The following is a 15,639-nucleotide window of genomic DNA, read 5'->3' as shown; positions in this document are numbered from 1 at the left end:
CACCACAGAGCAGGTCGTGCGCCAGGCTGATATCAGCAGAATGACAACAAAAACTGTGGACCAGTCCTGGCCAGGAGACCATCACCAACCAGCTTACCTTCGCTATCTGAGAAAAGTGAAGGTTCTGCGTGATCTCCAGCATAGTACGAGTGGATGTGGTCTCGTATTTGTACTTGTTGTAGGGCGGATTCAACGAAAAATCAACAGTTTCACGCATACAGGTATCAGTCAGTAGACAAGGCTAGAGTGACTTCACAATGATAAGTAGGACTTTCCTGGCATGGAGGGCGAAGGACTCACATGCAGAAGGTAGGATGGCGTCTTTTGGATAGGCTTGCCGGCAGTTCGTTCGGTAATGGTTTTCCGGGCTAGTATCAGTCGGCCAACGACGTCTGGAGTGGTACCAAGTGAGTGGCAGTAACAATGCCAATGGACTTCAGGTAAGTGACGACTTTGATTCGTGGCATGCATTTTACTCTCGTCGGCCTGGTCGTAAGAAAGAAGAAAGCGAAGGAACGGTAGGGATGGATCAGGACCAGAGTCTCAGCAAGAATGTTTTGAATGGCACCACTCGAACGCTGTGCGAACCACCCGAGCTGCGTCAGCGACAACCGGTACCTTGGGCTGACTGCATGGAGAAACGAACATTTTTTAGCAACATGGATGGTCCCCGCTGCCTGTCATAGGAACGACGTGCTTGTACACAAACAATCGGGAGGTGTACGTGACGTTTTCCTCCCGCTCCAAACCACCGGAAACAAAGCTCAGTCAGCGGACCTCCACGTCAATCGCGTCGGAACTTCGGATCCCAGTAACTGCTGCCCTGAATGAAAAGGATAGGCGAAAATAAGGTGCGGCGTACACATGGCAACGAGTTATGAAGCAACTGTCCACGACCGTAACAAGATAATAAACAGTCAGAAAGTGCGATAACAGGGCACCACACTATTTTAGAACAGGCCACTGAGACAGACATTCAACAACCTGATGGCTAGCTCTAACACATCTCCAGTGCGCAGACCAACAGCCTTCCAACTATTACTTGGAAGGTTCGCGGTTAATACCAATACCCATGGTATTCAATTAACTGTGAACCTTCCAAGGTGGAAGTTATCATTCAAATCGAATCATACCATTTCACAACATGCGCATTCGAATCTCTTTTTGGCCTATTCCGCTGGTCCGAAAAATTTCGCTTCCTAGAAAGACTGATATACATGTATGAGGAAATTTTGATTGCAAATTTAGGAACTGAACGTAATGAATATTTTGATATTTAAATGATCTAAAGGAACATGTTACATCAGTGATGACCATTTTCGTTCTGTGTGATGAGTGGTGATCCCTTTTTGGGAAATATTTTGGAGAATGAGAAGTAATCTCTAGGCATCTTGCAGCTTCATCTTTACATGTAGAAAGTAGTTGGGCGCCGTGGACACACTCATTCCCAAACGCAAAAGACTGAACCAATTCCTAACGTACATGTACTTTCTCCACTTTGGAGAATACAATCATGTACATGTACATGTACTTGTGTGTGTTGTCATGTAACATAAGAACGTGCATAGCTGATTGTGGGTACCCCATGTACAGAATGTACGCAGTGTTGCCGAGGAGCAAATTAAAATTACCGCTGAGTGGATTGAAAGTCGCTTCCATCACTGACAGCAGTAGTTGTTGTCGCTGGTCGTCCAAATGAGGGTTGTGCTACGCAGGTGCTGGTCTGAGTGAGTGTTGAATACAGTGTCCTCCGACAAATCACATCATGGTCTCATACTGCAATGTCCAGCCCAAGCTCGCAATCGCGACCCTAATGCAATCAAAGAGAGACTGGAGCACCTGCCTAGGCCCAGCAGGGCTAGCACCCAGTGAATCATTCAGTGCCATTGGCATTGGACATGGAGGCACTTCTTTCACTCTTGTCCAGAACAGTGCTTGCAGCACAGGCATACACTTACTATCCTGCTGTGCAGAAAGATCCTTTTGTGGAGAAAGCATTCCGACCAGTCCAAGATTGACTATGTACTTGGAGTTCAGTTCAGTGGTGATAAGTCTAGACTAGGGGTTTATGTGCTGGGGGAAGATCTATGATATCAGAAATGTTATGACTGTGACAGTGTGTACTCATCCTTCACCAAGCTCCTCAGGTCTGAGTTTGGCCACCAAATCTTTAGATTAGCTGATAGGATCTACCACTGCCAGCTCTCAGGCTTTTGTATTTTATTTCTCAGACACAGAGCACTCAGCACTGGCAGTAGCTGGGTAAGGCTACTGCATGCTGGCTGCTGTGAAGTATGCATGATTGTGTGGTAGTATGAACCAGCGCTGGGCTAGGCCCGCAGCAGCCGGCCGGGTCACGGGTGCCTTTCATAATGACACGATCCACTTCTCAGCTACTTGCCCTGGTTCTAATGAATAGTATATACACTACAGTATAGTGTGTATTTCACACTCCCCTATACGGTCTCTAAGCACAAGCACTAGGTACAGGCCTTGTGCTGGGAGAATCATTGTGCATGAGAAGCTACATTGTAGTTATACATACAATGATGTACAATCATATATACAGTAGTTAGCATTGGAAACTGATGGAAACTGATAGATCTACACTGTATCTAGGATATAGGATCTAGGACTCAGGACTATCCCTCACTGGGCACTGGCCCACTGCCACTGGCCGTAGCCAGTCAATCAAATCGTAAAGGTGGCGTATTGGACAAGTGCAGGAAGACTTATTGTTCACTTGGTTGGAGGCCGGGCCCGCTCCGTATGCCACCCAGCTGCTGGTCAGGCACAGTCGTCATAACGTTTAGTTAGTGCTGAGCTGCAGACATAATTGTGTAGTGGATTGGTCTGACGACAGCTAGCTACATGTACATGCACACCATGCGCATGCACATAATCACCGTACAGTATGATTGTAGAATTGTAGGTAGATCATGGTACATGTAGTATGTACAATGTAGATCTACTAAGCATAACGCTGGAGCATGCTACATTGCCGGCGCCCGACTGCCATGCTGACTCTATCTACTGTACTGACTACCGTATCAAATCATGCAGTTACTTCTACAGTTGGTTACCTGGTACTTGGTAGGTTAGTGAGCGACATCCACACTACCCCAGTACAGTCTGTGTCACACAGGCACAGTGCCAGTGTGTGTTAGTATAATACTAGTAATACTAGCAATAGTGCTACATGTACATGCACCTGTTGCATACTACACTCTACAGTGCTGGCAACTGAAATCCGACCCCCTGAGCAGTGCGTTCACATTCTTTGCGATGTGAGCGCACCGCTCAGGTGGTCGGATTTCAGTTGCCAGCACTGTAAGTAACAAAGTAAGTTACATGTACGTGAGACATGATTGTAGACTCGCAATCAGTCATGCGGTATCCTTTTGCACAACTAGAGATACACATATGTACAGAGCCTGGCCCACGTGTGGAAGTAATTATTTTGCCCTGGCCTGATCTCCGAGTAAAGGCAGAGCTCGGATCGCGGAGTAGACGGAGTGTCCTTGGCTCCTGGCCTGCACCAGTACTAATAATAATGCTTGTCATTTCTTTTACTCTGCTTCATGGCAGGGCCTAGGCCTAGGGCTTGAGCTGGAGAGCAAGGCCAGTACACCTCTGCATATGGGGATGGAATTAGTCTTTGGTTTTTACCTGTTCGTGTGTGTTCCTTGTTCCTGTGCAATAATGGGGCGGTGCTACAGGTTCCTTTGGCCGTGTTTCCTAGCGCACGCATGGTTCAACTCCTGCCATCATCAGTGGCATGCTGCTGCATCGGAAGTTTTCGACGCTTCCAACAGCTCCAACGGCTCCATGTCAGACGATGGACTCGACCTGGAGGAGATCCCATGTCGTCTGAAGTGGCCGCGTGACCAGCTCTCCTATCCATGTACGTAGACGGTGACATCGAAAATAATGTGTTTTTTGCACACATGTCACCACCGCACGCCGCTAGGCAAAAATACTCATCCTGAATGTTCCTTCACCATCACGTAGCTGCACTGTGCTGATACTCATTTAGCATATTCTAGGCTTCGTTAATTAGTTGCATCTTTAGTGTGTATATTTGTGTACAACGGACCAGGCACTGAGGCAGAATGTACTTGTAACACCAACTACATGTGTTGCAGATGTACACTACAGACTACAGGCATGTCATTGCAATACCATTACTGGTGTGTACCCCTTTGACAGACGGTATGGGCTGTTTCAACTGGCCAAGTCACTCGGACAGGACACTTCAACTTATTACTCCAATGGCAGTGGCAGTGACATCTCACACTGCATACACTGATGGTGTGACTCACTTGACAACAGACAGTGCGAGCTGCTGTGCTTGCTTGTGTGGATCTACACTGAGCTGGGATTGTTTTTTGTTACTTGATACAGACAGTGGCCCATCATAGACAGCCTAGTGCCTTGGAACTTCCCTCATGTGAATCAATAAAATACACTGATCTAGGCTCTAAATAATTTCCAAACTTTCCGGGTCACCCACCCATTTGGCTGCAGAAATCCCACTCTCTTCTTGACTTTTCTGGACACACTCAGGACGTGGGGGATAGTCAAGCTTGTCTCTGTTAAAACGGAATCTCTCAGGATAAACCTGAAAAGAGCTAAATAAACCATACCTGAAGGTTCAAGGCCGATCTACATGCCGTACCCATTCCATGTGATTTCTTATGTTTGTGTTTCTGTGTTCTATTAGGTGAATTTGAATTCTGTAATAATGCCCAAGTGGACCATGCAGAGCAGAACCGGCTTGATTGTCATACGAGGAAGCGGTCGATATTCTCCATTGACAAGAGCAATTGCCCTGGAGCACGGCCGCCTGGCCGTCCTACCATCTACATGCCATCAGACTCGGTGCTGGGAATGGTGCGCAAGGACACCTACTATACAAAGCCCATTTGGAATGCGCCTGCGTTCAAAATCCACGTGGCTTGGCGTGATCCAGAAGGTGAGCACGGACAGGACTAAACATTGCAAACTGGGGACCGGAATACAAAATACTTACTACCCTGCACACTTGTAGCAAGTCCCCCCCCCCCCTCTTCTTTTGTACTAGGATTTACCTGACTCAGTCCATTATTTCACCTCTCCCAGCTTACGAGTGTTGGATTACCATTATAATCTATACTACATAATTATAGTTCGATATAGTGGTTGCAAATTCGGCGATGATTTGTTTGAAAAGGGCTTGCTCCCCCACATTGGAGCTCGTGCTATTCCGCCGACTTGACTTGACACTTGACTGACTCACACCTGCCATCCAGAGCACACGAGAAGTCCATCGAACCTTCGACTCGGCAAACCTGCAAGAAATCACCACTCTCTGCTCAATACACAGTGTTTCAGGGAATTCACCCCTCATCAGTTGAGCTTGAGTAGGCTGAGGAAGATTCTGACCGAAGAGCACCACTTATAATTATAGTGCTCTCCAGGCACAAACATCACCATGGATACAAACTTACAGAGACGCTCCGTTTTCAGCACGAGAATCACCTCGTGAGACCCCAGATAGCAGCGTGAGCCAGTGTCCTATATAGTTACTTTTTTTTAACGGTTTTAGCCGGTCAGTTAGATTGACTTTTTCCACATTCACAAGATTGCCACCTCCCGCTCAATGCTCAAGTGTATGTGTGTGACTAAGCTACAAACATTAATGCAATCGTTGGTTGTGTACTTTTCTTGCGCTGTCGTGTGCTGCTGCAGATTCAAAGAATCTGATGGGGTACAGGGTGCAGCTGATACGCGGTGGACTCTACGGTCCTGCGGATACGTTTGACCTCGCAAAGGTAGCAAACCATGGATTTGTACAATCATGTTACTGCCTGCATGCATGTGTGTGTGTACAGATATTTGTGGGGAAATGTATGTGTGTATACATGTGCATGTTTGTATGTGCATGGGTGTATGTGTGTGTGTGTGTGTGTGTGTGTGTGTGTGTGTGTGTGTGTGTGTGTGTGTGTGTGTGTGCGTGTATGTGTGTGCACGTACACGGGTGTGTGTGAACGTTTGTTCCTGAAGTAGTGAGTACATACGGAAAGTTCCGATATTCGGCAGAATTACTATTAAGTTTTGTATTGCGGGAGTTGTAAACAGGAAAGATTCAACAGCTTTGATACTGATACTGTTCCCTCCATGTTACTGCTTGCAGGAACTAACAGAGACTAGTACAGGTCTGAATCAGGTAGTTCTTGGACTGGATACGTCCGGTACATTGAGTCCGGGCAATGCTTTGACGCTTCTTCCTAGCCATTTCCTGTCTGAAGATTTCTTCGCGCACTCTGTGGACACGCTCTATGGAATCCTGGTGAGTGATTTTGAAAAGCCTATGAAAGCCATTCGTCATTCGACAGCCTCCCCCCCCCCTTCCCTTCTGCTATACTTAATTAATCTCAATTATGAATACCCCCACCGCGACACACACATCAGAGCACCGTACATAGAGCGGGGTTGCATTTTGTTGTTTTTGCCATGTGATTATGCAATCACCAATATGAAATGAGGCTTACTTGCTGCTCCTTGTCATAGCACTATTGCTAGGAGGGAAAAAAGTGTTCATGCATATGTTGAGTCACAGAAGGACTCACCATCCCTGACACAAAGGAACAACTGGGGACAGGTACTAGTAGTGGGAAGACATTTATCATAGACGGAGAGACGGAGAGAAAGGGGAACTAAACGACTACATTGTGAAAGAGAGAGAGAGAGATTCGAAGAGAGTTGAGAGAGTTGAGAGAAAGATCTGAAGAGAGTTGACGCAATATATAGGGCCTGGGTAGCTATGGCAAACATGGGTGCGCAAGTAGCTACCCAGGCCAACGGAACGAAAGGTGAGAATGACGTAGCACGGGCGGAGGTACCTAACATACCACCCCTCCATGAAAAAAAATCCCGCGTCCTCGCGGACAGAAAAAAGAGAGAAAAAGATTAAAAAAATGACTGAAGGAGAAAAAAAAACACACACACATATTGCACGTGCGCACGGATCTCACAAAAGTGTGTACTAAAATGCACTTCATTACAACGTTCCTGTACTACTTATAGTGTGTAATAACTATTGGAGTTTGACGAGGAACGTGAATTACTAGTATTTTGCACGGCTAATACAGCCTAGTTACACTTTTGCTAAACATCCAAAAATTAGAGCGTGGCTCACCATGATCGGACCCCTAACTTGGTAATGTTTTATGAACACACGCGCGCACACACACACTACAAAAAATTCACAAAACAAATAAACCGAAAATAAATTTGACGAAGAAGGAACGCATACAAAAGAAGAAAGAGAGAAAGGTAGCTGACCTGCATGACAAGACGAGGTGGACATAGGCGAGACGAGGTTGACATGGACGAGACGAGGTTGACATAGACGAGAAGAGGTTGGAGACAAGACGAGGTTGGAGACGAGACGAGATGGACATGGACGAGACGAATTATGCGGCCAGACGGTAGAGCAGGAGAATCCCAGGGTCGCGGGCTTCGGCAAAAGCCGGGCGCCAATGTTGAGTCACAAAAGGAGTCACCATCCCAGACACAAAGGAACAACTTGGGACAGGTACTAGTAGTGGGAAGACATTTATCATAGACGAAGAGACGGAGAGAAAGGGGAACTAAACGACTACATTGTGAAAGAGAGAGAGAGATTCGAAGAGAGTTGAGAGAGAGATCTGAAGAGAGTTCATGCAATATATAGGGCCTGGGTAGCTATGGCAAACATGGGTGCGCAAGTAGCTACCCAGGCCAACGGAACGAAAAGTGGGAATGACGTAGGTGAGAATGACGTAGCACGGGCGGAGGTACCTAACACATATCAGATCCTGCTACTGGTGCTGTTGGGGTAAATGCCTATGCTGTCGCTTCGTTTGCGGCCTCCAACTGCTGGGATGCCTCGTGCGACACCATTCCCTGGTCCGACCTACGTTGGCCTGGCATAGTGCTCTGCGGTACTCTGCTCATTATGCCATACTTGTGGTGGCTGTCATGGGTTTGCTATTATACAGCAAATAGAGGACCGGGCATGGCGAGGGCAAATTGACTGTTGATACAGGGGCGTCGGAAAGTATTTTAGTGTTGTACGGTCAGCCATCTGAAGTACAATTTACTCATGGGGGGGGGGGGGAGTTTCTGAGCCGACATTTTTGGAAATTTAAAGCCCAGATCAGTATGCTATATTGCTCCACAGGGTACCAGGGGCAAAACGTGGTCCGGTCAAGACCGTAGTGACCGTAGCGTGTCCGACGCCCCTGTGATAGACCTGCTACTGGTTCTGCTTGCTGTTCTTGTTTTCAGATCACGTCACTTCCTGTTCCCACCGAAGACTCAAGCATGTCGCGAGCGCATGTGGATTTCGTTCGCGTCAACATTCCTTGTAAGCTGGAGGCATGCTCTTTTCCGCATACACTGGACCTGGTACAAATATATGCAACAGACTGGTGATACCTTGCAGTATACATGTAAAGCTGATGCAATTGTCCTTGGCACCTATCACTCGCACAAGCACATTTTTTGTTGTACACCCTTCATGAAATCTAGAACTAGTAATTTGACCGGGACATGGTCTGGATGGATGTCTGCAGTGAAAGTAATGTATGTGAGATTGACCGAGCACAATTTGGTGGATTTCACGTGCAATTTCGAAATTGTAACACTATCTTATTGTGTGTTCCTTTGAAGCCTGCTCGCCAGAGAAGTGCTTTGGATTGCCAGAGCAATACCTTCGACCCTTGGTGCCAACCTGCTCGGAACGCAAGCATCGTAAATATGGAGGTAAGACAGGGAGTGTGGTGAGACCAGTGAAATCTGCAGTAGTTTTCAATGACGCCGTGTTTTCTAGCCGTATTTTCTAGCAATGATATCTGTTCAATGTCTCGTTTGTTCTGTGTATATATATATATGTGTGTGTGTGTGTGTGTGTGTGTGTGTGTGTGTGTGTGTATGTGTGTGTGTGTACTCTTGTGTAATCAATGGTGCTAGTGAAGCTTTTATCAGATCCGCTCTGATTTAGCCACTCACACTAGTAGGAAGTATTACCTTCACTGGGGGCAGGGGTAACTGCAGTTGGATCCCGGGACGGATACCCTGATGCCGTCAATCCTTTTTCTGCACTTTGTCCTCGCCCACTTACTGAGGTGTGGTGAGCCCATAAGTGGGATCATTTTCAAGTCCACCAAGAGTTTTGGGATTTCAGGGGGTGTCGGCCGTTGGGCGGTTCAATAACCAATTGAGTCATCTTTCCAAGATTCCTTTTGAGTCTCTCTCCCCTCTGGGGGGGGGGGGGGGGGGGGGGGAGGGCTCACGTAACCAGTTTTGGCAGTGAGCAACAAGTACAAGTACAAGTGTGTGTGTGTGTGTGTGTGTGTGTGTGTGTGTGTGTGTGTGTGTGTGTGTGTGTGTGTGTGCTTGCGATATCATTTGTTACATGGCCTTGTGGCAGCTCCAAGAAAGTTCTGCACTTGTGGTAAGCTAGTATCACTGGATCTGAATGTCTTCTTTTGTTGCTACTACTATTACTGCAGCTATGATGCTGCCACAATGCTGAGGCTGATGCTAAGGCTGAGGCTGAGGCTGATGCAAGTCTCGTGTTAACCATCATGACCTGTTGATTTCGTACCACAACGTAACTCAAAGTGTGTGTGAATGCAGTTAGGAGATTTAGTGACACCATAAAATAGAAATGTTGTAGGATACTCACAGCAATTTCTCAGTGTTGCAATCACATTTTTCACTTTGTACAACGCTGTTTGCAAGCTACTGGAGAGGAGAGAATAATGACTCGCCGCTACTCGGAGTTCTATGCTTCCGTGAACCTGACAACTCGGAGTAGCAGCCACCTTTTCCTCTCTCCATTATACTGTGTGTGCAAGCTTTACCTGCACTTTTAAGCATTCCTGCGAGTCCGGTTGGTCAGGCAATGGCCAGACTGGCTCTTTAGCCACCAATATGTATTTTCTGCTGAGGAGGTTTCTTGTATGCGCCATATCATACACAAAGTATGAAGTGTGGCCAGACCAATGAAAAACTGCTTCCACCGTCCCTGCTTGAAGTATTGAGCATTGTTCGAACAAGCTCTTTCTCTAGGTATTGAGCACCGTGTGAGCATGCTCTTCCTGGAGGTATGGAGCACTCTTCTGACAGTCGCACACCATACCTGTGTGAAGTACATCGTTGATTCGAGTGCTCTATGTCGAATGTCATTCTAGAAAGAATGACAGGTACTTAGAATACAGACGACAGCATGAAGATCTGCTACCCATTTACAAACTGCCACCGTGTGTATGGTTCTTACAGCTCATAAGCACGAGAAGACAGTGGAGGTGCAAGAGACTGACAACGCTACTTTGAGGGATTCAATGAGCGTCACATCGGTATGTAAATGTCTATACAGAAGCCCACTTCCACTATACTGTAGAACGGGTAATTTTAGCGACTATTAATTTTAGCGTTTTCCCATTGTCAACCGGTTAGCGACATTTTTTTAGCGATTTGCAGCGATTTCACTCACGGATCACCAGTGCACCACTATGTCTCAACGGATTAGTGACTTGAAACTTTAGCGGAAATGAGTCGATCGCTATATTCGCTAGGATTTTTACGTCGCTAAAATTGCCCGTTCTACAGTATATGGATCAAAGTCTAAACTGTCTTCATGCCTCTTTTATAAAACATACTGGTGGGTTGGTAACGTTACTAGCCCAAAGAAATGAGCCCGAAGGCATATTGCACCGAGAAGCAATGCATGTACACTGTATTCCCACCTAAGAGGAAAACAGTCATGACTATTGCACTGACATACTCTGTGTGTGCAGCTTTACCAAAGATCAGAATGTTACGTGGCCTGGGGTGTGTAGTACAACAGTTTTGGAAGTATCCTTTCAAGCAGCCTGGAGATCACTAGTTTGATTCCTGCCAGGTAGTTGTAGCATCCACAGAGGCAATACATGCGGACGTGATGGTGAGGGAGTATGGTGTGGGTATTTCTCCCGAGCTGTCTTTCACTTGGCCTTGGGTCAAGGTCAACGGATTGATCATGATGCATTATGTCCTATCATTGATCTTCTCCGCGTTTGGGCTCGGAAGGTTGCGGTCAAAATCACGATCGCGTGTTGCGGAGGCAATGGATCACGTAAAATACTGGTTTCACTGCTCACATTTTTCCTGAGCAGTATATGGTTTTGCCTTGCTGGGGACTTTCTGATGGCTCTGAGTGTAGTTTAGCTCTTCGGCATATTCTCCCCGTGGCTGTGAGGTCTATCTGGGATAAGGTAATGCAACTGTATTTGACTGGAAAGGTGATGAGAGAGAGAGAGAGAGAGAGAGAGAGAGAGAGAGAGAGAGAGAGAGAGAGAGAGAGAGAGAGGCGGCGAGTAGTGTGTCTCACACAAAATTCATTTTCTCTACACGTGCCTATGGGCTCCTATATGGTTAGAATTGAGAAGCTGATAAAAGGGTGGTAAGACCTAGTGTACTCGGCCCACCTTGCTGCTGTTACTTAGCAGAAGCAGTTTGATGGCGAAAGGATGGAATGGTCTACGGCATCCACTGCACTGCGACCCGACCAGAGTACGTCTGAAATGCATCTCCTGGAAAACGGCGCTGAGCGTACAACGGATTATCATATGGAAATGGGACTCCAGTTCTGAGGGGCACGAACATCTCCTCTTACTAACATAGAGGCTGCAAACTTGTAGAAGTTGACCCGGTCACGCTGCAAAGCCCTACAATGTTGATTCTCGAACCAAACTCGTTTTCACGGAAGTCAATGTCTGGGTGCAAGGGAGTCGCCGAGAGTCGGTAGTGCAACGCAGAGCAGCACGGCTTCATGCGATTGTTGTCTCAGTGAAACAGCAGTTGCATGTTAAGTTGTTTACTTGAAAGTCTTGATCTGTTTTATGTCTGCGTGCATAGGTGGATGTCACAACCCGACAACACGTGGTCACATCAAGCCTGAACATGTCCAGTAATTCCTCCAGTAGGGGAAAGACTAATCCGCCAGCCTTGCTGCCAGAATCAGAATCTATCTTAATACCTGCAGGTAAGCTCTCTTCGAATACAAATTTGAAAGAAGTAAGACAAAGAAAAACAAGCAAGGTTCAACACGCAACAGGTTGAACGTCAAGCAACCCCGTGATGACCTCAGCGGACATTGGTCTTTACTTAAGTTTACGTATAATATTTCGTATAAGCCGGTAGACCTCGTCTTGGTCAACATCCTTTGCATTCCACAGCCGATATGACATGCTGAAAGGACGGTATGCAATAGTTATCCCATGGTACGAAACGATTTGGGCCATTTCAGCCAATCAGCGACCGTTCTGAGCGGGGGTATATAGAGCGATATACCCCGCCGGGGTCAATAATATACCCCGCTGGGGTCACTGGGTCAATAATATACCCCGCTGGGGTCACGAATATTCCCCGGATCACGGCAATAAGGGAGATTTTAGTGCTGGTCACGCTCTATTTGGGACAGTACATGGGATAAATGGATTCTACCATTCGTACGCTGTGTATACCGTGTCCCTTATATTTTCCCTCGTGCTAACGCACTCGTGAAAATATTCGGCGGTATACCCCTCGTACTCCATCAAATCTGCTGATATTGCCATGTAGAACGTTGGAAACACGGAATCTCCGAATCTCCGTTCATGCTCATGGATGATACATTGATTTACAAATGTGCAAATATAATATTCGTGCGTGTGTGTGTTTGTTGTGTGTTTGTTGCTGTTGTGTGTGTGTGTTGTTGTGTGTGTGTACGTGTGTTTGTGTGTGCCTGTGTTTGCATGTTTTTGTTTTGTTTTTGGTGCGTGTGTGCGTGGGTGCACATATCCGTGTTTGGTCTCCAGTGTCAGCAATAGCAGGTTCCGCTCTCATGATGACTATTGTCTGTTTAGCAATGCTCTATTGGTGGCAACGACATGATAAAGTTCGGAAGTGGAGTAAGTGTTTGTACTCATCACGTCACATTACCAGCATCATTGTCGTAGTTTTTCAACCACACTTGACCAATTCCATGGAAAACTCTACTCCACCACACGTGCACTTGGTCTCTTTGCTGCAAACGATCTCAGCCTCAAACAATAGTCTGGCCAGGAGCCTTCATCAGGATTGAGGGGAAACCGGTGGGTCTGTTACTGTTTCCACTGTCCTGAAACATTTTAATTTAATAAAAATGTTTTTCACACCATTGTTTTTCTGTTACTTGTATTAAGGGCAGAATCTCATCTATTTGTCATTGTCCCACCACTCCTCGCACATTATTTCCAGGCATGTTTTCGCACCTCGGTATATGTGTGTGTTTGTGTGCCTGTGCGAGCGCCTGGGGGGGTGCTAGATGCATCATTCAATGATGCACTTTATGACGTATTGGGTAGTTGACTCCAGCTTGTATTGGACGATTTATTGGTCCATCTTACCAGTCACGTTTTCCTCAATGCTGATGATGGTGCTTAGCCGAAAATTTGATTGAGATTGAAATTTGCAGCAAAAAGACCACTTTATATTATATGGGGAGGGACACTTACTGAGGGCATAATGAGTTGCAAAAACAAGCCAATTGTAAATCTATTGCATCTGATGTTCTGCGGGGGTTGGCACTAGAAATCTAGATTAGCAGACATCAAAGCAGCACAGTTTGGTGCTATGTGCAGTGCAGACCCTGGCCTGTATAACAGCAGGCTGTTTGAAGTGAACGATATCTGACCATGCCAATATACTTAGTACATACCTAGCATGTAGCATGTAGCATGTAGCATGCACTTTGCAGTGTATATGTAGTAGCTGCTTGTTGCAATCATGTGCGCTTAGTGTCGTGTGTAAAATCCAAGCACCGGTGCGAATGCACTATTGCAAAAATGGCATCGTATGCCATGGCAACAAACAGTGTGGTCCGTTCTTTACGCTTTACGTTTGCTGTGTTTGCCTTGTGCAACTGCTGCTAACGCGAATGTCTATGTAGATACAAAAGCTGCTCCCCCTCACCATCACCATCATCGCCACCATTACGCTACCGTGAACCAAATCAGTACCAGCTGCATGATCGAGGTAAGATTTTTAGCATGCCCTGTCATCATCCACATCACCCCTATCACCCCTGTCCGTGCATGCTTGTTTAATACAGTGATGTGCTTCCCAGGAGAATGGCAAGGAAATTAATGATGTTTTTTGTAATTGTGTCTGTCTCTCTGCTTTTGCATCTCCATAGAGTGGTTTACTGACCAGGCTACCATCCACTAGTACTGACATGTCCGATGATACAAACAGGAGCTTGCCGGATGCCTGCACAACGGAGGGGGGCAGCTTGAACTCGGCAGAGCGCGGGACTACATCGCCGAGTCCCGCCGTCTACATCAGCTACTCCCGGTTCACGGAAAGCATCAAGCTCGACGCCATACGTCTCTCCAGCGAGCTGTGTAGTCGAGGATTTCATGCCATTCTGGACGTGTACCATCAAAACGACATTGCCGACGATCGAGAAGGCTGGATTTCAGAACAGATGACACGGTCACAGTTTGTCATTGTTCTTTTGGATGAGTACTACCCGCTGAATTTCAGCTCGGCCACGCTACGAAACATGCTAGAATCAGAGCAGGGTGGTCATTACAACGATGCTGTGATCGAGAGTCGAGTCCTACAGGCCGGAGATTTCGGAGGGTCGGCTGCATTTAGTGTGTTACCAGTGTGTATAGGCGGTGCATTGTCTGGCCGCAGATCCGTGTTGCCCGTTGCACTACGTACTAAGACCTTGTACAGGCTACCGCAGGGTTTCACGACCGGCATGTGCCAGCAACTGCAGCAGCTACTTAACCGTCTTCTGGCCACCAGCTGCGAACAAACGTTTCAATCAGAAGACCTCTAAACCTTGATCCAGCGCCCTCAACTTGATAACAACTTGATCTTGAATACTTAGTTTGTGTGACGAATATGTGATCATTGATTTCGTTGATTTCACCTCACTCCTTGATATCATTACAAAGTTGTAAACAATCCGAATTAGAGCGATCATTTCCTTTTCTTAAAACCTCTTTTAAAAAATGTCACTTCAAATTTATTGAGAAATAAATCCACTGCCAGTGCAGGCACAACAATGACTGAAGTCAGGAACAGTGGACTTTGGAAAACAATGAGTGCTTGAGAGTTCGGTTGGGAAACGATTATGCGCACGCCTTCTGTGTTTAACACATTTTTCACGCGCACACCAAAATTCATTATGCAGAGCACTGCTAGAATTGTGTTCTGACTTGTGATTTCTGTGGTGCAGCGCGAGTAAAAGTGAAAGATGTAGAATCATGGAAAAACCAGTGTACCTAACTATAGCCTCGTTGGATAAATTTCGCTGTTGTTCCGACTAAACGTTAACTGATCTAGATCTGGTTTTCTAGTAGATATTCACAGACGTACATGTACCCTCTATAACAACCACTAAATACTGCTGGGCAAGTTTGTGGCACATATTTATCTAATTACTAGTATCTCCATGCATGCTCATTATAGAATTTGGTGGATATTTTATTTTTGATAATAATTATGGTAGTGCTACTACTCTAAGTACCACAATAGAAGTAAATTTAGTTTCCGAGTTATGCCAGTTTAATTAAAGGCAGGACCACCGGAAGT

The 15,639-nt window shown here is 46.3% G+C and overlaps 1 protein-coding gene across 2 annotated transcripts; it reads left to right on the top strand.

The window, feature by feature from the left end:
* Window positions 1-283: 283 nt before the first annotated feature.
* LOC135809639 (uncharacterized) lies at window positions 284-15,110 on the top strand. 2 transcript variants are annotated; one of them, XM_065323036.1, is made up of 13 exons: window positions 284-440; window positions 3,720-3,904; window positions 4,724-4,975; window positions 5,731-5,813; window positions 6,176-6,331; window positions 8,314-8,392; window positions 8,698-8,790; window positions 9,458-9,481; window positions 10,312-10,388; window positions 11,929-12,055; window positions 12,870-12,962; window positions 13,982-14,067; window positions 14,228-15,110. In XM_065323036.1, the coding sequence occupies exons 1-13, from the start codon at window positions 424-426 to the stop codon at window positions 14,879-14,881; spliced, it is 1,926 nt and encodes a 641-aa protein (XP_065179108.1). In that variant the 5' UTR covers window positions 284-423; the 3' UTR covers window positions 14,882-15,110. The 2 variants fall into 2 exon arrangements, with proteins under 2 accessions (XP_065179108.1, XP_065179107.1); XM_065323035.1 differs by lacking the exon at window positions 284-440 and having other exon boundaries at window positions 3,526-3,904.
* The last annotated feature ends 529 nt before the right edge of the window (window positions 15,111-15,639 follow it).

The sequence above is a fragment of the Sycon ciliatum genome, chromosome 2 (assembly GCF_964019385.1).
Source record: "Sycon ciliatum chromosome 2, ocSycCili1.1, whole genome shotgun sequence".
NCBI lineage: Eukaryota > Metazoa > Porifera > Calcarea > Leucosolenida > Sycettidae > Sycon > Sycon ciliatum.
This window is presented reverse-complemented; position numbering and strand designations above follow the sequence as displayed.

Excerpts from the sequence above, each read along its gene's own strand:
- LOC135809639 (XM_065323035.1), top strand. The coding sequence starts at position 3,640 with ATGGGGATGGAATTAGTCTTTGGTTTTTACCTGTTCGTGTGTGTTCCT. Across the intron at positions 8,393-8,697 it reads CGTTCGCGTCAACATTCCTT|CCTGCTCGCCAGAGAAGTGC; the intron begins GTAAGCTGGAGG and ends GTTCCTTTGAAG. Across the intron at positions 8,791-9,457 it reads CAAGCATCGTAAATATGGAG|CTCCAAGAAAGTTCTGCACT; the intron begins GTAAGACAGGGA and ends GCCTTGTGGCAG.